The sequence below is a fragment of the Spermophilus citellus genome (genome assembly GCF_964194105.1).
Source record: "Spermophilus citellus genome assembly, chromosome: 3".
NCBI lineage: Eukaryota > Metazoa > Chordata > Mammalia > Rodentia > Sciuridae > Spermophilus > Spermophilus citellus.
Genome location: NC_138184.1, coordinates 128,366,994 through 128,388,861, shown reverse-complemented (window position 1 = coordinate 128,388,861; position 21,868 = coordinate 128,366,994). Strand labels below are relative to the sequence as shown.

The window sequence follows — 21,868 nt, the reverse complement described above, 5'->3', positions numbered from 1 at the left end:
AAAATACTGTATGATTCCATTTATGTAAGGTACTCCTGGAAAAGTCTAACTCACAGAGATAGAAAGTAGAAAGGGGGACTGGGTTTGTGACTCAGCGGTAGAGCGCTTGTCTTGCACCCTGGATTAGATCCTCAGCACCACGTAAAAAATAAATGAGTGAAATAAAGGTATTGTGTTCAACTATAAAATAAATGTTAAAAAAAAGAAAGAAAGAAAGTAGAAAGGGCTAGGTGGGTGGGGATGAGGAGTTAGTATTTAACGGATATGAGTTTCTCTTGGGGAAGATGAAAAATCCTGAAGAGGGATGGTGGTGGTGGTTGCACAAAATGCATGTACTTAATGCCACAGAGGTGAACACTTCAAAATAATCAAAATGATATATTTCGTTATAAGTACTTTGTCACAATAATAATAATTATAATTGTGGGTAATCGGAGAATGTGGTCTTTCCTTTCCTTGGCGTGGGAAAAAATCCAGAATACTTAAAGGGTGATAATAGCATTCGAAAGGTCCCAAATGATCAAAGAGAAGCTATTTCCTACAGGAGGAAGTTCTCAATAGTGACTTTTCAAGGGAGGTGACCTGTGGGAAAGAGAGAATTCAGTGGTGAGGGTAGCAGTTTGTTCAGGAATTTTTTCTTTTTAATGAGGGGCCTCTCAGGTCCCTATCAAGAGCCCGGTCCCTTAGGTGACACCCAATGTCTCGGCCTCCCCGCTGTGTCCTTCCTCATCCCGCAGCCGGCGCGAAGAGTTATAGAGTTCGGTACGAAGAGAAGGCGGCGAAACTAGCCTGGCCAGGACCAGGCAGGAGGCGAGACACTCCCGGGTCTTGAAGGGCCCGAACTGAACCGCCCGCTGACCAGGCCTGAGCAGCCATGAGCCAGGCCCCGCGCACTCTGCTCCGCCCCCGACAAGCCCCGCCCAGATCCCGCCTTCCCTAGTCCCCGCCTCCTTCTCGGCCACACCTCCCTCCCAGCTCCGCCCCGGCGCCCCGGCCCCGCCCCGCCCCGCCCCCGGCGGACAGCGAGCAGGAAGCGCGCGGTGGCTCCGCCGACGCTGCGTTCGGAAAGGTGTGGAGGGGGCAAGGGGCACAGGTTACGGTGTAGTCGCGTCTCCCGTCAGCCCGGCAGCCCGCGGTCCTGGCCCATTTAACTGCTCTACGCCGCGCAGGCCCATGGACACCCCCGCCCGAGCGCTGGCTCGGGGCTCCGCTGCTCTGGCCTGGGAGGCGGGGCTGGCGGCGCGGCGTCATGCATATGCATGAGCGGCGCGGCGGCGGCTCCATTGTGCCCTCGGAGCGGGCGGCGGCGCGATGGCGCGGGCGGCGGCGGCCCAGGGGCGGCGGGCGGCGCGGAGGGCGGGCTGAGCGCATGGAACGGCGCGGGCCGGGGGCCGCCGCGGCGAGGGGCCGCGCCAGGCCGGGAGGAGGTGAGCGGGGCCCCGGGGGTTGCGCCTGGCTACGCCGCCTGTGGACAGGTGCGGGGTGGCGGGGGCGGGCAGGTGCGGCAGGTGCGGACCGGCAGGTGCGGCCCCTCCCCCGAGGTCCCCCCAGGCCTGCTGCAGCGCCTGTGGCGGATTTCGCCGCCGGGTTGGAGGCCGTGGGCTCTGCCGCCCACCTGCAAACACCTGCCACGCTTGCGTCGTGGTCTTGGGCATACTCGTCTCCGTGGGTGTCTGGTTCGTCCCATCCTTACCCCGAGCCTTTGTTGGGGGTTGGCCGAGGGGTATAAGCGGCCTTCAGGCTCCTCCAGAGCTAAGGAAACTGATCCGGCCCTCGCCCCAAACCTGGCGGTTCCTGGCTGTGGGGCCAGGCGGTCTCACCTTCACTGTGCGACCCTCTCTTCCCACTTGTGTGCTCACCATTAGGGGTCCTTTGAGGTCGTCACAGACCAGAGGAGAGAATGCGCTGCTCTTGGGTCGGACGACACTGACCTGTCAGTCCCCAGCTGTGGTTTTCATGAGGCCACCCTTGTCCAAACCTGACATACTGAAGCTCAGGCATGAGGGTGCCCTACTCTCCTGGCATGCCTTTTTTCTACCCCCTCCCAAGTGTCCTGGTCGCCGCCGCCCCCAAGATATCCTATCCCCACCACCCAGTGCTTTGTTTACCCCTGCCAGGTGCTCTATGTCTCCCAGGTGTCCTGTTCCCTCAAGGTATCCTATCCCCACAGCCTGCTGTCTTGCTTACCCCATCACTTTCCCTGTCCTCAAAAAAGAAAAAACAAAACAAAAAACCCCATCTCTGCCTAGTCCCCTAGGCTCTGATCCCCTTCTCCCTAGGGTATCCTCTTTCCAGTAGTTACAAGAACATCCTTGGTGATGTCTTTAAGTCATTTGTGTTGTAGCAGATTTCACAGGGACACAAACAAAACATGTGACTTTTGGATACAGATAAGGTGGAAGACTCATCACCAAGTCCTGGCATGCTAGAACTGAGGGCATCCCTTGACACTTGAGAGTGGTAACAGGAGAAGTGAAGGAATCTTAACTACATCCAGCAGTACTGAACTGGGGCCCTTGTCACACCTGGCGATGATCACAAGCTTGGAAGTAGGAGTGAAGAGAAAGAGCAGGGGAGGACTTTGGGAGTGTAGGCCCAGCATGTTTGGGGAGCATCCTCATTATTAGGATTGATCTTCAAGGGCTGATGACAAAGACAGTCATGTCACGTGTCTGCAGTCCTAGAGTGGCTACCAGATACCCATTTTACACTTTGTAAACTGAAGCCAGGTTTGGGTTGTCCCTTTAGCCATTCACTGAAATGCCCCATGCCTGGACTATTGGTCAGTGTTTATTCTGAACTTCTTGATGAAATCTGATATCCTGACTTTTAGCCCCACAGTGAGGCCAGTCAGTGTTGTGGCCTCCCAGGTAGGGGAGGCAAGACTTCCAGCTGCCTATGCACATGATCTTCATCTTTTGGCACTGAAGACCCTGCTCCTCTCTCACTCCTGAGCTGTCATTTCTTTTTTCTTTCTTTTTTTTTTTTTGGATTCTTTTTGTGAAGGGGATCTCTTTGTTGCCCAGGCTGGTTCCAAACTCCTAAGCTCAAGTGCTCGTTCTGTCCAAGCCTCCTGAATAGCTGGAACTATAGGCATGTACTAGTGTGGCAGGCTCCAAAGCTGTCGTTTCTTGAAGACCTTTTGACCCCATCCTCTCTTGAGTTGGCTTGACCCTAGATACTTGAAGGCAGAGAGTCTGCTTTGTTTTCAACTTGTTGAGAAAGGGTGGCCTGCTTCAGAGAGTCTGCCTACTGACTAGTTGTGGCTGCTCTGGGACACTGGGGAAAGAGGAATCTGGGGGGGAAAAATTCTTTTTTTTTTCTTCCAGGAATTGAACCTAAGGGGCACTTGATCCCTGAGCCACATCTCTAGCCCTATTTTGTATTTTATTTAGAGACAGGGCCTCACTGAGTTGCTTAGCGCCTCACTTTTGCTGAGATTGGCTTTGAACTCGCAATCCTCCTGCCTCAACCTCCTGCACCTCTGGAATGGAAAATGAGTTTTTTGAAGTCCTATTTCTGGAGGAAAATGTGACTTGACCTCTAAAAAGACTTGTTGCCTTCTAGACTGACCCCAAGCCAGAGCACCTATGTTCAGGGCTCTAGCTTTCAGCTTAATGAGAGTATGGGAGGAAAGCCCCCAGGCAGGCCAGACCTTGAGTGACCTGGCCTCTTTCCCAGCCTTTCCTGGGAGGAGAAGGTGGGAGGAGGGTCTGAATTCACAGAACACCGCTCTGTGGTCAGGAGCAAGGGTCATAAGATACCAGACCCAGGGAATTGGGGGATTTACAGAAAGAAATGCCCTCAGGAGACCAGAGGTATCACTTCAGGAGTTTGACAGGAAATCCTCTCAGTTTAGAGAGGAAAACTCAAGGGGAACTGGAAATGTCTGTGGTCTCTGCCCATAGCAGAGAAGCATTGTAGGTGGAATTCTCCAGTCCCATGTGACACATGAGGCTGCTATGGGCTCCTCTTCATCATACACCTACTCTCTGTCTCCCTTCACCCCAGCTCTCTGCATTTCCTAGATCTGAGGCTCCCCTAGTGTGGTCAGCAGAAACAGTAGCACCTGCAAATGTGTTAGAAATGCAGGCTGGTGCCCTGGCCCAACCTTTTGATCCAGTGTGGGGCAGGGCATCCTCTCATCAGTCTGAGAGTTGATTTTCATGCACTGAAATTGGGGAACTGTTGTCCTGTGTAACCTGAAGTGAGGCAGAGGACTCTGCTCACTGCTTGATTTCCTCCCTATGCTGCTTGGCACAGCAAGATGGGCTGGGCCAACCCAACCAGCTTTGCCTTGGGAAGGGTTGTCAGGACAGCTTTTTTTTTTTTTTTTTTTTTTTTTTTGGTGCTGGGGATTGAACCCATGGCCTTGTGCATGCAGGGCATGCACTCTACCAGCTGAGTTATATCCCCAGCCCAGGACAGCTCTTAAGAGGGTGGTGGGTGGTGGTGGTGGTGGTGGTGTGCTGGTGCTGCTGCTCCTCCTCCTCCTCCCCCTCCTCCCCCTCCTCCTCCTCCTGCCCCCCACTTCTTCCTAGGTTTATAATTAAAAATTTTGTTTTGAGGTAATTGTAGAATCAGTTCTTAAGAAATAATACAGAGGTCCCTTGTATCCTTTACCCAGGTTCCCCCAATGGTAACATTTTGCAAAACTGTAGTATAACATCACCACAGGACACTACATTGATACAGTCCACAGGCTCCTTCCTGTTGCTGGCTTATATTCATTCCCACCTCCCTCTTGCCAAAATTACAAATTTATCTCTCCCACTACCTTTAACCCTGGCAACCAACAGTCTGTTCATTTCCCTGATTTTGATGTATCAAAAATGCCAGGTAGGTGTTGAGAGCCACAGCCGAGTTGGGATAGTGCCTGGCATTTTGCCAGAAGGAATGGTTGAGAGGTGACACCAGCAAGCCATTAAGATGATAATTAAGTTAAGCTGTGTATAATTGCTGTGACTGGATGATGCTGGATTGAAACAGGTTGTGTATTCAGTTGTATATAGACTCCTGCTGTCCGGCAGTAGGGCGCTCCTGCTGCCCGCTACTTTTGAGTTCTCACGGAGCCCCGTGGAGAGCTGGGAGAGTTCCCAGGAGTGCCGTGGAGTTCTGGAGTTCGGGCAATAAAGTAGTTCCTGTTTGAACCTACAAGTGCCTCGTGGCGGCTCGGTTATTTTGTGCCCAGCCAGACTGTGGCAGGTAGGGCTGAAGGTTGTGGCTCAGGGGTAGAGTGCTTATCTTGCATGCAGGGGACACTGGGGTCTTGCATGTGTGGGACACTGGGTTCCATCTTCAGCACCACATAAATAAATGAAATAAAGGTATTGTGTCCATCTACAACTTAAAAAAAAAGGCTTTAAAAAAATGCCAAGTAAAGGAATCATATATAGTCTTGGCAATTGGCTTTTTCCGTCTTGTGAATATATAGTCTTGGCAATTGGCTATTGGCTTTTCCAGTCAGCATAGTTCCCTGGAGATTCATCCAGGTGGTTTTGTGTTATCAGTAGTTCATTTCTTTTTTGGCATCCAGGCTATGAATGTATCATAGTTGATTTAAGTATTCATCCACCAAAGGACATCTGGGCTGTTTCCACCCTTTAGCTGTTAACAATGGTTATTACAAATAATTATTCTATAAACATTCATGTACAGGTTTCTATGTGAATATAAAGTTTTCATTTCTCTGAAGTAAATGCCCAGTTGCTATGTCATAGTTTAGTGGCTAAGTATTTAGTTCTGTAAAAATGGTTAACCCACACTTACCTAGCATGTGTGAGGCACTGAGTTTGGTCTTCAGCACCACATATAAATAAATAAAATAAAAATGTTGTGTTCATCTACAACTAAAAAGAAAAATATTTTTTAAAAATGGCAGGTGGTACACACCTGTAATTTTAGCTACTCAGAAGGCTGAGGTAGGATTGCCAGTTCAGGGCCAGTATGGGCAACTTGGTAGGATCCTGTCTCAAAAAAAATTAGAAGGACAGGGGAGGTAACTTGGTGGTAGAGCACACTTGGGGTCAATGCCCAGAAAAGAAAAAAAGAAAAAAAAAAAGAATAGACTACACTTTTATACAGCAGTGTGCCATTTTACATTCCCACCAGCAATGAGATATCCAGTTTCTCCTTGCCAGCATTTAGTGATGTCACTATTTTTTAACTATTCTGTTAGATGTATAGTGATGTCTTTTTGTGGTTTTAATTTGCATTTCCCTGCTGACTAGTGATGCTGAGCATCTTTTCATATGCTTATTTACCATCTGTATATCCTCTTTGGTGAAGTGTCTCTTCATGGTTTTTTTGTGTATTTTCTAATTGGATTTTTTTTTTTTTTTTTGAGAATTCTTTGTACATTCTAAATACTAGTCCTTGGTTGGATATGTGGTTTGCACATGTTTTTTTCCATTCTGCAACTTGCTGTTTCATCCTCTTAACAGGTCTTTCTTAGAGGGGAAATTTATTTTTTATTTTTATTTTTTGTGGTGCTGGGATTGAACCCAAGGACACTGTACCACTGAGCCACACCTCTAGCCTTTTTTATTTTTTATTTTGAGATAGGATCTCACTAAGTTGCCTAGGCTGGCCTCAAACTTGGGATCCTCTTGCCTCAGCCTCCTGAGTTGTCACTGGAGTCACAGGGGTGCACCACTTGAGATGGGGGGAAAATTTTTTTTTTCTTTTTTGCCATGCTGGGGATTGAACTCAGGGCCTTCTGCCTGCTAGGCAAGCACTCTTTCACTAAACTACCTTCCTGTCCTTAAAAGTTTTTAATTTTGGGGCTGGGGATGTGGCTCAAGCGGTAGCGCGCTTGCCTGGCATGCGTGCGGCCCGGGTTCGATCCTCAGCACCACATACAAACAAAGATGTTGTGTCCGCCGAAAACTAAAAATAAATAAATAAATAAATATTTTTTTTAAAAAAAGTTTTTAATTTTGATGAAGTACATTTCATCAATTTTTTTTTCTTTTATGGATTTATGTTTTTTGATATAAAGTCTAAGAACTCTTTGCTTAGCCTAGATCCCAAAGGTTTTCTCCTCCAAATTTTCCTAAACTTTTTATAATTTTGTGTTACCAACTATACCTAGGACCAAGTTTATTTTGAGTTTAATTTCAGTATAAGGTGTAAGGTTTGGATTGTTTTCTGTTTTGTTGTTTCCCTAGCGCTGGGGATCAATCCCAGGTTCTCATGCATGCCAGGCAAGCACTCTACCATAGGACTACATCCCTAGATACCCCCATCGCACCCTGGGTTTTTGTTTTTTGTTTTGTTGTTAGTTTTTCTATAGATGTCCAGTTATTCCAGCACAATTCGTTGGAGAGACTGATCTTCCTCCACTGAATTGCTTTTATATCTTTGGATATATTTTGTGTCTGATTTCATAGTTCTGTCCTTCTGTTAGTACCACAGTGTGATTATTATATCTCTTTTCTAATTCCTGAAATACTCACAGTTGCTCCAGATCCTACCCAACAGGTCTGGGAAGAAGTTTCTGCCTTTTGGCAGGTCCCCCTTCCTAGTGGGTCATCATCCTAGGAAAGGCAGTGGGAATAGGGATGCCAGCCTCCCCTTGCATGGCTGAGCCATCCTAATTCCCTGCTTTTTTCTGGCCTGAGCTTCTTGGGTCAGGACTTGATTTGAGGAGGGGCTAAGGGATCTGGCTATCTCTGAGGACAGGGGACCTGACTCGTGTAGCTGGGACATCCCTCCACTTCCTCCTTCTCCTCTAATTGGTTTCCTTTCCCACAAAGCCTATTGCTGGGTGTGGGAAGGGCCAGTGGAGGTCCAGGTGTCCCATTTGCCAAGGCATGGCTAAGTCACCTCTCATTCTTACCTGTTCTGAGCCCTTGGATGCATGGTTCACCTTTGCTGAGGTTCTAGGTCAGTATTTGCAGAGCAGATAAGGATGCTTTACCTCAGCCAGTACTGAGATATGGGTGAGACAAAGTTAGGTGGGTGCTGGGCTTACCTTCATGTCAGATACCTTCTTTCTCCTGGGCAAGAGATTGGCCCTGTAAGTAGGGTGGCAAGATGGGAACCACAGGAGGTCAGCATGCTTTGGGGGGTGTGTGTGTGTGTGTGTGTGTGTGTGTGTGTGTGTGTATGTATGTGTGGCAGCCTTGCAGCCCCCAAAGGCTGTGAGATCCAGGGTGAAACATACCTGGCCTCCCCCAGGAGCTTCCTGAGAACCACTTACCAGTTGTCCTATGTGCCTCTGTAGGGGTGACCTATATATATTAGAACCGAAGGTAGTACCAGTTTTGGGTGAAGGAGGCAGTATAGGAGTGGGGCCTAGGAGTGTCTGGGCCTGGCTTGAGTAAGGGTCTTGCTTATGGCAGTGTGAGGAATGTGGCACTTGGAAACAGACCAAAGATTCCTGTGGCTCACTAATTGGGGCAGCAAATTCAGTACAGCAGGCTGAGTTCCATAGTATTGGCATCATGTCCTACAAGTACCTGCCTGTTGTACTCTCTTGACCTGCTGTCTACTATGACCACATCCCTGTGGTCCACCTACCTTGACCCTATAGAGGTGGTTCAGCATCCCTTTCCCCCACCCCTGCTTATAAACACCTGCCACATCGGGTCCCTTCCAAGGCTTTGGTGCCTATCAGTCCTCCACTTGTTGTGCTCTGTATGTCTCTGCCTGGTTGGAAACTTACTCTAAATGTCTAAATAGGGGTAGGACTGCTTGTATGGCCCCTGTGCCTGCAGTTTCAGGCAGCCCTTCGTCCCGTGGCATCTGAGTCAGTTTTGAGGTTCCCTGACCTAGAGCCCCTATGCTGCTCTCTTGGTGAGAAGGACCTGCCAGCCAGAGGCTGCTGGTCCATATATCCTGCTTCAGCAGGTATCCCACATCCCCCTCCCCCATGCCAGGCTGGAAGGTAGCTGTTCTGTACCTGCTTCTTGACCTTTTCAACCTCTTATTTAGAGCCCCCACTAGCTTTGCCCCCCTCCAGGTCCCTGCCCAGGTTGATCAAGATCCCAAGTTGGTGATGCCCTTATTGGCCCTGTGTCCTCCCTGCCAGAACCTCCTGAGGGGCTTCTGGCAACCTGTTCTCTATCCCCGAATCACTATGGGGTGACTTTTTTAATAGCTTTACATGGATAGATATCCAGTTCTTGGTGTGGGGGAGAGTGTGGCAAGTTTTTGGAATCAGTCCGTTTCCAGGGTGGATCCAGGGGTTCTGGGTGGCAGACCCTGGGTCAGAAAGGCTTCATGCCAGCTTCTGGGCTGGGTGTGAGGCACAGAGGTTGGGCTGGTGAGCCAATATCAGCCTCTTCCATTGTCCTACCTACCACTGGAGCTTAGCCATCCCTTGCAGAAGAAGGGGCTGGCCTGGTGGCCCTGGGCTCTTTCTACTCTGCTAAAAGGGTCTCAGGTGGCATCTAAGTTCATATCCTTTCCCTCCTGTCCAGCAGCCAGAGCAACAGAGTCCCAGATAAGCACTGGCAGACCCGGTCTGTAGGGCTGCTCTATCGCCAATGAACTCCATGAACCCCATGAAACCTGCCCTGCCCCCTGCGCCACACGGGTGAGTGTGGGCTCCTGTGGCCTGTCCCTTGCAGGCCCTGTGCTCTTGGGCACCTGTGGCCTCCTGACCTAGGCCTCACCAGCCACTCTTCCTGTAGTGATGGTTCATTTGCATACGAGTCTGTGCCTTGGCAACAAAGCGCCACTCAGCCGGCTGGGTCGCTATCCGTGGTCACTACCGTGTGGGGAGTCGGCAACGCAACACAGAGCCAGGTGAGCACCTACCTGAGTCCCTCCCCCAAGCAGTGAGAGCCTTGGCAGTGCCTTAGAGCTCTGAAAGACAAGGAACTTAAATGGGGAGGTTGGGGCATAAAGATGGGGCTTCCTGATTCTCTCAGGTCCTTGGGTGCTGGTTCTTTCACACTCCCATGGGTTTTCTTCTGTCTACAGCCGGCCTCCACAAATAACCCCAACCTGACCTATGGGCAGGTACTCCCCCACAGCCCCCGCCCCCACCTGTCCCCTATACCACCACTAACCAGGTCTTTTGGTTTCTAGTACTTTAGAGCTAAAGCTTGAAGAGGGTGCTTTAGCTGGTTCCTTTTGGTGATTCCCACTTCCTTATAGGTTCTGGGGAACCCCATGGGCCCTGCAGGAAGCCCCCCTGGTGGCTCCATGATGCCTGGTGTGGCAGGTGGCAGCTCCGCCTTGACCTCCCCGCAGTGCCTGGGACAGCAGGCATTTGCTGAAGGTGGTGCTAGCAAGGGCTACGTGCAGCAAAGTGTGTATGGCCGTGGGGGCTACCCCGGGGGCCCCAGCTTCACCACCGGGTAAGCAGGGCCCCTCATCTGACAGATGGCTAGAAGCCATCAACCTGGCGGGCACCTCTGAACTGTTGGACATTGCCTCTCTGCTTCCCCACTGGCTCCAGCAGCTACCGTGGAGAGTCTGGAAAGAACTGGCTCCCCCTAAGTGCTGTGTGGCCCTAGGCTGAGTCTGTGCAGAGAGCGTGGCAGTCCTGTGTCTCTTGCAGATATGCAGGTGGCCCAGGGGGACTGGGTCTCCCCTCACATGCTGCACGACCCTCCGCTGACTTCACACAAGCAGCAGCTGCAGCTGCCGTGGCTGCCGCTGCAGCCACTGCCACAGCTACAGCCACAGCCACCGTGGCTGCCCTGCAAGAGAAGCAGAGCCAGGAGCTGAGCCAATATGGAGCGGTGAGGGCAACCCCCCAACTCCTCCCATTTGGCAGCCAGCGTGTGTGGGACTTGGCCAGGGAAATCTCAGCAAGGTGTTGGGGTCAAGCATGGAATGTGCTCACTGGGGGCTTATGAAACCAGTGAAAGAGAAATGAGTAGGAAGAAAAAAGAGTCTGAAGGGGGAGAGGCCCTGAAACCAGTAGCAAGGGCACCAGTGAGCCATGTGCCCATTTGTGGGGGGAGTGTAAACCATTCTGAATTTTTCTTTTCCCAGATGGGGACTGGACAGTCTTTTAACAACCAGTTTCTGCAGCATGGAGGTCCCCGGGGGCCCAGCGTCCCCCCTGGCATGAATCCTACTGGCATGGGAGGGATGATGGGCCCCTCTGGCCTCTCCCCCATGGCCATGAACCCCACTCGGGCAGGAGGCATGACGCCCTTGTATGCAGGGCAGCGCCTACCCCAGCATGGGTACCCTGGTCCTCCCCAGGCCCAGCCGCTGCCCCGACAAGGGGTCAAGAGAGCATACTCTGAGGTGAGTGTCTTGATTACCCAACCTGGGGCCCTGGGTGCTGTTTCCCCCACCCAAGTGGCCTCAGAGCTGTGGTAAAAGCAGCTCCTACAGTGAGAAAATTGTCCATGCTCAGCAGGACCAGGGGACCCTGCCCCCAGCACATGGGGCACTACTTGCCTGCTGATGCCTCTTCTTTCTGGGGTATTTGCTTCTTCAGGTGTATCCAGGGCAACAGTACCTACAAGGAGGCCAGTACGCGCCCAGCACTGCCCAGTATGCGCCCGGCCCCGGGCAACCCCCTGCCCCTTCCCCCTCTTACCCTGGGCACAGACTACCCCTGCAGCAGGGCATGGGCCAGTCCCTGTCTGCACCAGGCCCTGCAGGACTGCACTACAAGGTAGGGCCAGCTCCCCTGGCCTATGCCAGGCCCACTGTCATGGGAATAGTGGGGACCTTGAGGCAGTCCTGCCCCTGAGGGGTATAGGCTAGCCAGGGAGTGGGTGGAACCTCACAGGGGTCCCAGCCAGTGCAGGGTTCAATTCTGAAAGGAACCTCTACAAGATTCATGAATCTCTCTGAAAATTCAGCATAGGGAGCAGCAGGCAAGCACTCAAGCCATTCTGACATTCTTTATGGAAAATGTCCCCATTCCCTCTACTTGCTGTAGAGAAACCCATCTAGGGAACAAGCCTTTTCTACTGGTGGTACACCATCTGGGTACATGGTGGGTAGAGAGCACCTCACTAGGAGTCTGGGTGGGCAAGTTAGTACAGCTGGAGGAGGATAAAAAGGGGAGGTTTGAGTGCACCTGTGTCATTTCAGCCCCTTCCATGTGTGGAGTCACCCCTTTTCTATAGTGGTATCTTTTTACATTTTAATATTGGTAATGTATCTTATGGAATATGTGGGATATACAACAGAGCATAAAGACTATGCAGATTGGCAGCTCTGTTTGTGGTGAACTTCTAGGATCAGGCCCGGGGGATTCAACTGGGGGCAGGGCCCACATGCACTCAGTTTTCTCTCCCACAGCCTGCAGAACAGTTCAACGGGCAGGGCACCAGCTTCAACGGGGGCAGCGTCAGCTACAGCCAGCCTGGCCTGAGTGGGGTATGGGGCTCGGCTGGGTGGATGGCTGGGAGGCTCACAGGGTGGGCATGTGGACAGAGGGACTGCCTCTTCTCCACCTCTGTTCTCATGTTTCCCAGTGGGTGCTACATGAACAACTCTAATCCACCCATCCTACCATTCTGCTTTAACTGTTTGTGCTCAATCTCTATAGCCTGCCCGTTCCATCCCTGGCTACCCCAGCTCCCCACTGCCAGGCAATCCCACACCACCCATGACGCCCAGCAGCAGTGTCCCATACATGTCCCCAAGCCAGGAGGTCAAGTCTCCCTTCCTGCCTGACCTCAAACCAGGTCTCAGCTCATTGCACCCATCGCCCTCTGGTGAGTGTTCACTCTTGGGACAACAGCTGTGACAGACTAGGCAGACATGGGGAATACCAGGGCTCTAGCGCCTTGTGGGAGCTTGGGAGAGCAGGGGCAGTTGCTTGATCCCAAGTAAAGCTAAGGTTTCCATCTTAAAGATAGACTGTTTGGTTCTGGGCCTTTACCTTTGTTTTCTATTCATGGCCCTGCGCAGATCTGTTAGAGCTATAGATATCTACAGGAAAATATCCACAGACACAAAATTTTTTATATAAAATTGAAGCCTATCTTTAGCTGAGAACCCCTGCTTCCAAGGAGACCATCACAGCAGAAGTTAGAATCCTGAAACCTTAAATTGAGCAATTGGGTGATGGCCACTGACATCCTGGCCTTCTGGTTTCTAAAAAAAAAAAACATTGTAAACATCTTCTGCCTGAGTTGGGTTCATGTTCCCCTGTCATAGTTCAGTGGACACTAGGCTGGGTAATTGAGGCAGATGAACATTAGGACCTATGGCCCAGGGTCTCAGGAGAGATGCTGTCTGAGGCCCTGGCTGTGGGGTACAGCTCAGGTCTTCAGAGCAGACCTGGCGAGGGGCTCCAGGATGTAGCAGCCCTCTTTGAGTAACTATAGATGCTCTGGTTGGTGTCCAGTTTACAACCAACATGGTGTCTTGTCACCAGGTAATGGTCCTTGTGATGAGCTGCGGCTGACCTTCCCTGTAAGGGATGGGGTAGTCCTGGAGCCCTTCCGCCTGCAGCACAACCTGGCTGTGAGCAACCACGTCTTCCAGCTTCGAGACTCAGTCTACAAGACTTTGATGCTGAGGTGATCCCCACTGGCCTAGCCCCAGTCCCTCCACCCCCATCCATACTCAGTGTGAAGTCTCTGATCATCCTTTTCCTTTTGCAGGCCTGACCTGGAACTGCAGTTCAAGTGCTACCACCATGAAGACCGGCAAATGAACACCAACTGGCCAGCCTCCGTGCAGGTCAGCGTCAATGCCACACCCCTCACCATCGAGCGTGGAGATAACAAGACCTCACACAAGCCCCTCTACCTGAAACACGTGTGCCAGCCTGGCCGCAACACCATCCAGATCACTGTCACCGCCTGTTGCTGCGTGAGTATCCTGCAGGGTATGGGCAGGGCTTGGCTGAAACACCACCTGGATCACTATCCCTGGGGTCATGGATGGGCTGAGGATGGGTGGGCCCAGAGCCAAGCCGTGGGCTATTTTCCAGTTAGATTAGATTTACTAGATTTAATACTCATGTTGATACTATGAGAGAAACAAAGTTGTGTAGCAAGCTCACAGAGTTCCGTCCATAGCAGGTTCAACATCACCCAGGTTCCAGCCATCAGGATCTCATTTGGACTTATGTAACAAGGGCCTGGGGATGGGACAGCTCAGAATCCTCATTCTGTGGGACTTGGGAGGTTTGAACTAGACACAGTGTCAGTAAGATTGGATGCCATGAGCAGGGAGATATACAAGGCATACAGGTATTTTGTTTTTAATATTTTTTTAGTTGCCAATGGACCTTTATTTAATTAATTAATTTATTTATATGTGGTGCTGAGGATTGAACCTAGAGCCTAGGGTTGTTAGGCAAGCTCTCAACTACTGAGCTATAATCCCAGCTCAGGTATTGTGTTTTTATGGCAAGGTGAGAACTAGGCAGTGGATGAACAAGAACAGAATGCCCAATAGAGCTGTTGAGATGTTTGAGTGTGGGCAAGAGCACCAGCAGCCTGAGGCCAGAGTCTCCTGGGCTCCAGGAAAGTAGAAAGCATCCTGACTGTGCTTTAGCACTCAGGAGGATAGGGCCTAGTTATGAGAAACATGGCTGGTCTGGTCCTCTCTCCTTGACTATCTCACCCCAAACCCCTCCCTTCCCAGCCTGGTACCCCTGACATAACTACTCTTCTCCAGCTGTGTTCCCCAAAACCATGTCCCCACATCCTCCCACCTGTGTTCCCCCTACATACAATATCCCCCACTGTGTTGCAGTCCCACCTCTTCGTGCTGCAGCTGGTGCATCGCCCATCTGTCCGCTCCGTACTGCAGGGCCTACTCAAGAAGCGCCTCCTGCCTGCTGAGCACTGCATCACCAAGAGTGAGTGGCCCCACCCACAACCACTGGGGCTGTGCCCAAGCTGAACAGTGTTTCATGTGGCACATCTCCATGTCACACAATGCATCTTCTCCCAGGCTGATGGCAGTAGTTAAGTAACACCTTGGAGCTGTTGATCATTCAGTGTCCTGGCTGACATCCCCATTCATAGCCTCCCCATGTTGCGAACCCTTTACTCAAATCTCTTCCCCTGTTGTCAGTAAAGCGGAACTTCAGCAGTGGCACCATCCCTGGCACCCCTGGGCCCAACGGAGAGGATGGGGTGGAACAGACAGCTATCAAGGTGTCCCTGAAGTGCCCCATCACCTTCCGCAGAATCCAGCTCCCTACCCGTGGTCATGACTGTCGCCACATACAGGTAGGTGGGTGGTCACTGCAGAACTTTGCCCAAATTTGCTGCCTTTAAAATATTTTGAGCTTGTGGAGCAACCAGAAATTTGAGATCATATTGGATAGAATCTAAACTAGAAAAACTACTTGAGAAAGCTATAGATATCATTATTAAAAATATGTATGCTTCACAGTGAAACAGTTGTACTCTGGCTGTATATCTGACAGAAATGTACACATTATTGTTCATAGCTATATTTAAATTGTAAGAGCTTCAAATAAAAACAAATGTTTATCAACAATTAAAAAAATTGTTTTGAGCTGACACCTCAGCCTCATCCTCTGGGGCAGAAGTGGAATCTGAACACCTAAGCCAACAGGCCATGGACCAGGCCTGCCATGGAGGCCGCTGGGCCTGGCTGCCCCGAGGTTAGGCTTTTGTTTCTTCTAAATATAATCACCATTTTACTCACTTCTCTACTAGCTACTGCATTCATTGTTAAAAAGCATAAGGATGCGGGTGTGGTCTTCTTCCTGCCCTACCATGAAAGTCTCTGTCTTTGCAGAAATACCCAGTGTTAGACAAGAAACTACATTCTCCTCCCTCTCTGTTACATGCTGCTCTGTACTATAGTTTTCCCTTTAACATGGTGTCTGGCAATGGTTCCTTATCAGTACAGTTGCCCAATTCTTGCTTTGGTCACAGGGGGTTCCAGTTCTGTTGAGATGCTTGGGATGGTCCATTAGAATTATGTTACAGTGGAGCCAGGCATGGTGATATATGCCTATAATCCCAGCAACTTGAGAGGCTGAGGCAGAAGGATCACAAATTCAAGGCCAGCCTTGGCAATTTAGTGAGTCCCTTACCAATTTAGGGAGACCCTGTCTCCAAATAAAAATTAAAAGGGCTGGGGGCTGGGGTTGTAGCTCAGTTGGTAGAGCATTTGCCTTACATGTGTGAGGCACTGGGTTCAATCCTCAGCACCACATAAAAACAAATAAATAAAAAATTAAGGTATTAAAAAAAAAAAGGACTGGGGAAGTAGCCCAGTGGTAAAGCACCTCTGGGTTTAAGACACATTGCAGAAATCCAGAAAACATATTACCCTCACCCTAGCCCACAGTGAGAAATGACCTGTCTCCCATCTCTGCAGTGCTTTGACCTGGAGTCATACCTACAGCTCAACTGTGAGCGAGGGACCTGGAGGTGCCCCGTATGCAAGTGAGTTTCATGGTGTGTGACAAGGGAGAAACTGCCACGTCCTCAGAGGCTTTTATAAGTGAAACTTCCAAATACACAAGCCTGTTGGAAGTAGTCACAGCACATACCAGGAAGGGTCAGCTCAGGGTAGAAACCTTTTTTTTCCCCCCATATTTTCTTAATTGGTGCATTATAGTTGTACATAATGATAGGATTTGTTGTTATATATTCATACTTGCACACAATATAACAATATAATTTGGCCAGTATTCCCCAGAGGCAGAAATCATCCATGGGGTATTCTTATTTAGGGTCACCTTGTGCCCATTTCACCTCACAACGTCTTACAGTCACCTTACACAAGGGCAACTTTCAGAGTTTCCTCATGCAGGGTCACCTCATATAAGTTTACCTCACACAGGGTTATCTTCTCTAATCACTGTGTACAGGGTCACCTCACACGGCATCATCTTGGACAGTCGTCTCATGCAGGGTTGCCTCACACGGGGTCACTATGCAGAGACACCTCATATAGGTGTTGGGCCTGAGAAGTGATGGGGTCTGGGCCCAGGGTGAAGTTGGGTAAGGCCTTTAAGCCATGTCCCCTTTGTTACTTGTAGCAAGACAGCATTGCTGGAGGGCCTGGAGGTGGACCAGTACATGCTGGGCATCCTGATATACATTCAGAAGTAAGTGTCTTCTTTCTGCCACCCCGTGTCTGTGGCCACCAGAGGGCAGTCTTGGGATGAGTGTAGTCTTCTGAGCTCTTCACTACCCTGGAGTGACTCAATTCCAGACCAGAGGCAGTGCCATGTCCCCCATGTATATCAATCCCAGGCTCCACATCATACATAGCACCTGAAAGCACTCTGGATAGCAGAGTGTTTGAGTTGAAAGTCTGGTTGGAAACTTCCTTGGGATTGAAGGGCAGCGGGTGCTTGGTAGACAGATGACAGTACCCATGTGTCCCTGCCTAGCTCTGACTATGAGGAGATCACCATCGACCCCACATGCAGCTGGAAGCCAGTGCCTGTGAAACCTGATGTGCACATCAAGGAGGAGCCAGATGGGCCGGTGCTGAAGCGCTGCCGCACCATGAGCCCTGCCCATGTGCTCATGCCCAGCGTGATGGAGATGATTGCAGCCCTGGGCCCCGGTGCTGCTCCTTTCACCCCCTTGCAGCCCCCTTCAGCCCCTGCCCCCAGCGACTACCCTGGCCAGGGTGAGTACAGCACACACAGCCTCAAAGTTCAGGTGACTCTGGACCAGCGACTCATCCTCTCCAGAGGAGTCTCCTGGCCTATGGAACTGTCACTATGCAGGTCATGCACCTGCTTTGTAAACATATCCAACCAAGGGGCTGGGGTTGTGGCTCAGCAGTAGAGCACTTCCTAGCATGTGCAAGGTGCTGGGTTTGATCCTCAGCACCACATAACAATAAATAAAGATATTGTGTCCAACTACAATTAAAAAAATATTTAAAAAAAAAACCATATCCAACCAAAACATGCCAAGGGTGTCTGTCCTACACATTCCATCCCAAGGATGTGGTGGTAGAGGTACAGTCTTGGCCATGGCCCTTTCCCCCAATTTAGATAGAGTAAGGGGCTCTTGGCTATAACACTCCCACTGACTGGCTCCTGGCTGGGGTGTCCAATGGGGACTCACTGTGCAGGTACAGTGTACTTTGTTGTGGTGGGTCCCATTCCATCACCTTGGAGGCCCCCACTCCTAGGATCATCTCAAGACCAGTTCCTTCTTGCTGCAATGAAAAAAAAAATTGTCAAATCATTGTTGTCTATGGGTGAGCACTCTTACGTCCTACCTGTGCCTTAGCTGGCACATTACTGGCCCTTCTGCCAACATGAGCCCTTCTAACCTGACTTTCCTCTTGTAGGTTCCAGCTTCTTGGGGCCTGGACCCTTCCCGGAGTCTTTCCCACCCCCCACCCCCAGCACCCCAAGCCTTCCTGAATTCACCCCGGGGCCACCTCCCATCTCCTACCAGTCTGACATTCCCAACAGCCTCCTGACTCCAGAGAAGTCTGCTCCCTGCCTCCCAGGCCAGGTCAGTGTGATATAAGGGATCCAGGGGATAGGGGTAAGGTCTTTCAGGGAGCCCCTTAGCTGTTTTAACATGTCTTCTCTCCATCTTCAGATGGCACCAGTGGGCCACTTGGACCCAGCCCATAATCCTGGGCCACCAGGGCTACACACCTCCAACCTTGGGGCACCCCCAGGTCCCCAACTGCACCATCCAAACCCTCCCCCAGCATCCCGGCAGCCCCTGGGTCAAGCAAGCTCAGGGTCTGTTGGTGACCTGGCCTTCAATCCTGCCACAGGCGTGATGGGGCCCCCCAGCATGTCTGGGGCAGGGGAGGCCCCAGAACCAGCACTGGATGTGAGTACTGGGCCCTGTGGTGGGGAGCATGTGGGAGTTGCTGGAGTTGGCTTGTCTGTTGTCCTTGGGTCACTGCTTTGTAGAAGGGAAGACAGTGATCCTTCAGGGAGAGCCAGCCAGATAATGTCAACCAAATGCAGCTCTTATTCACGTGTTGAGTATCTGAAATATCTGTGAGGTGCCAGGTACCATGTGTGGTTAGTGAGTGGCTTGGCTGGATGCTGCAGTAGCTATATGAAGAGTCCTCAAAGAAGACTGGGCTGGAAGTTTCTGCTGCACTCCTTAGAATCTGGCGTGACCTGTCTGCTCATTCAGTGGTTCTGCCTCTTGACACATGCATGGGTGGTGTGTGAACCCAAGCTCAGTGCATGAAAGACAGGGTTGACCATCCCTGAACCATGGTGGAAATTCATTGAAGTTCCACATGAAAAAGATTAGAACAAGCAGTCCAGAGCAGAAAATTCTAGGGGATTGAAGTTCTGCCATCTATATTCTGCCTGAGAATCACCTTGGGGATCCCCTTTTAGGCCTGTGCACCTCCATGTACAGTTGGGCCACCTTGGATGGGCACTCTGGTGCCTGGTAGTATTGAGCACCATGCCAAGAGCTATTTCTGACCCCAGAACAGCCTTTCACTGGGATATCTCAGACAACTGTGTAGGCTGTCAGTGAGGCCTAGGAATCCATCATTAGATGAGGGGCCACTTAGCATCCCTGCCGGGCCTGGGAACAGGGCTTGGATGCAGGGGCAGTTTGGGCATGATGGGTCTGAGACCAGAGTTGCTAACATGTTTGCTTTGTCCTCAGCTGCTCCCAGAACTGACCAACCCTGATGAGCTGCTGTCCTACCTGGGCCCACCTGACCTCCCCACAAACAGCAATGATGACCTGCTCTCTCTCTTTGAGAACAACTGATCCTGTGTTAACCCCTGGCCTAGCAGGGACACACTCAGAGACATCACCACAGCCTGCCCTCCTCTCCAAGCCCCACAGAACACCTGGCACTCTTCCCCAAAATTCCTCATCAGATGTCCAGAACCAGGGTCTGCCACTGTTGTCCCCAGCCCTGAACTGTAGAAGCAGCCTGTGCTCTAATGGAGGGGCCCCTAGACCACCATCACCCTCCCTGCTACAGAATGGTTTTTGCTGAGGTGCCCTGTCCACCCACTGCACACACACCCTGTGCCCCTAATCTCACAGCCTTGCACCTTGTCCTTCCACCCTTGCCTGCTCCCACCCAGCCTGCATCTCGTCAAGCATTGACCCTTCTGTTTCCACTCCTTTTTGGGAGAAAAGTCGGGTGTGCAATTTGGCTGACTCTGTGTCCTTGGCCTGCAGCTCCAGTGGCCTGTGCCCTGCAGCCCCTGCTCTCAGAACCAAGCAGAATGCATAGTTCAGGGGCCTAGAGCTCTTGCCCAGCCAGCATTGTGTGGTGTGGGGTTCCTCCCTCCACCCTAAGCTTCAGGCAGAGGCTGGGGGTGGGGGAGCTATAAAGCACAACAATGTACATAGTGTAGAAACACTAACAGCTGAGAAAGGGAGGGGAAAGCTATTTAAGTCAGCATGTTCCTCTGTTGTACAGCCAGCTCAGGCTTCCCTGTGCTTTCTGCCCTTCCCGTGTGCAGACAGCTGGGGGAGGGACAGTGCAGTGGGAGGAGACTGAGCTTTGGCTGGCTCAGGGTGGGCTCGCAGACTCAGCTCTGTGTAATATTTCTCCAGGGGGCTGCTCTCCCAAGTTCCCCTTTTCTGTGAAAGTGAAGAATTAGTACAGCTGTGTTTTTTAAAACCACCTCTCCATCTCCACCCTGTGGGCCCACACCCAGGTGGGGAGGAGGAAGCCGCTGCATCTGCTGGCTTGGGGCCTGCGTGTGCAATCAGGGCTCCTGACCCTGTCCTGTCTCCTGTCTTCAATCTCTATTAAAGGACTCCCTCTTGGTGGGCCTGAATGAGTCCCTCCTTCCTGCTGGGGGCACTGTGGTCTCCCTTGGGGACCAGGCCCAGCCCACAGCTGGCTTTTGGTGCCCTACATCAAGCTCTGGATGTTCTGAACCAAGCCTCAGTTATTCCTGCCCTATGGTAAATTTCCTTTTCCCTGGAATTTTCCAAGTTGGCTTCAGCTGGAGAGTTATTTTGTAAAGTGTCCCAGGCCTGCCTGGGTGACATTTGCCATCATGTCACCTTTCCTGGGTGTGTCCTGGGGCAGGGAGCCAGTTGTCTTGGGTGCCCCTACCCAGTCAGGGGGCCTGACAAGCACTAGGCTGTGTCCCTAGGAGGCCTCTCTTTGTTGCTGCCTGTGGAGGGTGCAGAGTTAATCCTGGCTACCATCTGCCCATCCAGTTTGGTAGGATCCAGGTGTTTCTTGTCCTGAGTCCCTGCCCCCCCCCCCCCCAGGGCCATCCCATCTAGCAAGAGAAACTAGAACTGTGAGGGAAATAGGAACCCAGGGAGGAGGGGAGTGCCTGGTATTCTTGGCCAGCTGCTATGGCCTGTCTTGGAGGAGGTGCTTGTCTGGGAGCTTGGAGGCTACAGGGGTAGAAGGAAGGGGAGGTGTCAGGATGGGAAGGTCCTCTGGCAGCTCTGAGTGCCAGTAACATTTGAGACTACACAGGTGGGCCTTCTTGACCCCTAAAGAGCCTTTGTTTCCCAGTTTGTCTGCCCTTTCAAGCCCTGGGAGCAGAAATGGAGAAAAACGTAGGAACAACAGTGGGCCAATGCCAGAGCTAAGAAAATGTGGGAACAGTGCTCAGCAGAGTCCCCTCAACTACAACCCACTCTGGGGGAGTGGGAAACAGGCCCCCCTTACTTGGGGTGCCACTTCATTGCTGTGCATCACCCATCCCCACAGCCTGTTGCAAGTCTGGGTGCTCCTAAGTAGAAGAGAAACCAGGAGACTGGGACCAGCAAGAGGCTGCAAACTACCCAAAAGTCCATCCTCAGAGGGTGGATAAGGGATTACTGTGCCAGAACATTCTAGACATGAACAGGTCCAGAAACAATGTGAAATAAAAGGTGTAGAAGCTCTAACAGTACAATGCCATTCTTCTAAAACTCAAAATCAATATGAGTTGCATAGGATTTGTACATATGTACTAACAAAGGAAGGGAAGGGAATCCACACATGTTCACCTGTGGAGATGTGACAGGTGCACTCAGGGAAGATCAAAGATGCTGGC

The 21,868-nt window shown here is 51.2% G+C and overlaps 2 protein-coding genes across 7 annotated transcripts; one reads left to right on the top strand and one right to left on the bottom strand.

The window, feature by feature from the left end:
• Positions 1-508: 508 nt before the first annotated feature.
• On the bottom strand, positions 509-2,001 carry LOC308643433 (uncharacterized protein; the record flags this gene model as incomplete). Its single annotated transcript, XM_081283279.1, has 3 exons — positions 509-582; positions 1,099-1,688; positions 1,932-2,001. 3 exons carry the CDS (start codon positions 1,999-2,001, stop codon positions 532-534), a joined length of 711 nt encoding a protein of 236 aa, XP_081139405.1. The 3' UTR covers positions 509-531.
• Positions 992-20,636, top strand: ZMIZ2 (zinc finger MIZ-type containing 2). 6 transcript variants are annotated; one of them, XM_081285597.1, is made up of 19 exons: positions 992-1,069; positions 9,429-9,541; positions 9,639-9,753; positions 10,108-10,310; positions 10,514-10,697; positions 10,954-11,214; positions 11,411-11,590; positions 12,226-12,303; positions 12,476-12,644; positions 13,310-13,454; positions 13,539-13,749; positions 14,641-14,746; positions 14,965-15,122; positions 16,249-16,316; positions 16,916-16,984; positions 17,273-17,517; positions 18,193-18,362; positions 18,453-18,695; positions 19,503-20,636. In XM_081285597.1, the coding sequence occupies exons 2-19, from the start codon at positions 9,492-9,494 to the stop codon at positions 19,608-19,610; spliced, it is 2,763 nt and encodes a 920-aa protein (XP_081141723.1). In that variant the 5' UTR covers positions 992-1,069; positions 9,429-9,491; the 3' UTR covers positions 19,611-20,636. The 6 variants fall into 6 exon arrangements, with proteins under 6 accessions (XP_081141723.1, XP_081141721.1, XP_081141719.1 ...); XM_081285595.1 differs by having other exon boundaries at positions 996-1,069; positions 9,426-9,541; XM_081285593.1 differs by lacking the exon at positions 992-1,069 and adding an exon at positions 1,277-1,427 and having other exon boundaries at positions 9,426-9,541.
• The last annotated feature ends 1,232 nt before the right edge of the window (positions 20,637-21,868 follow it).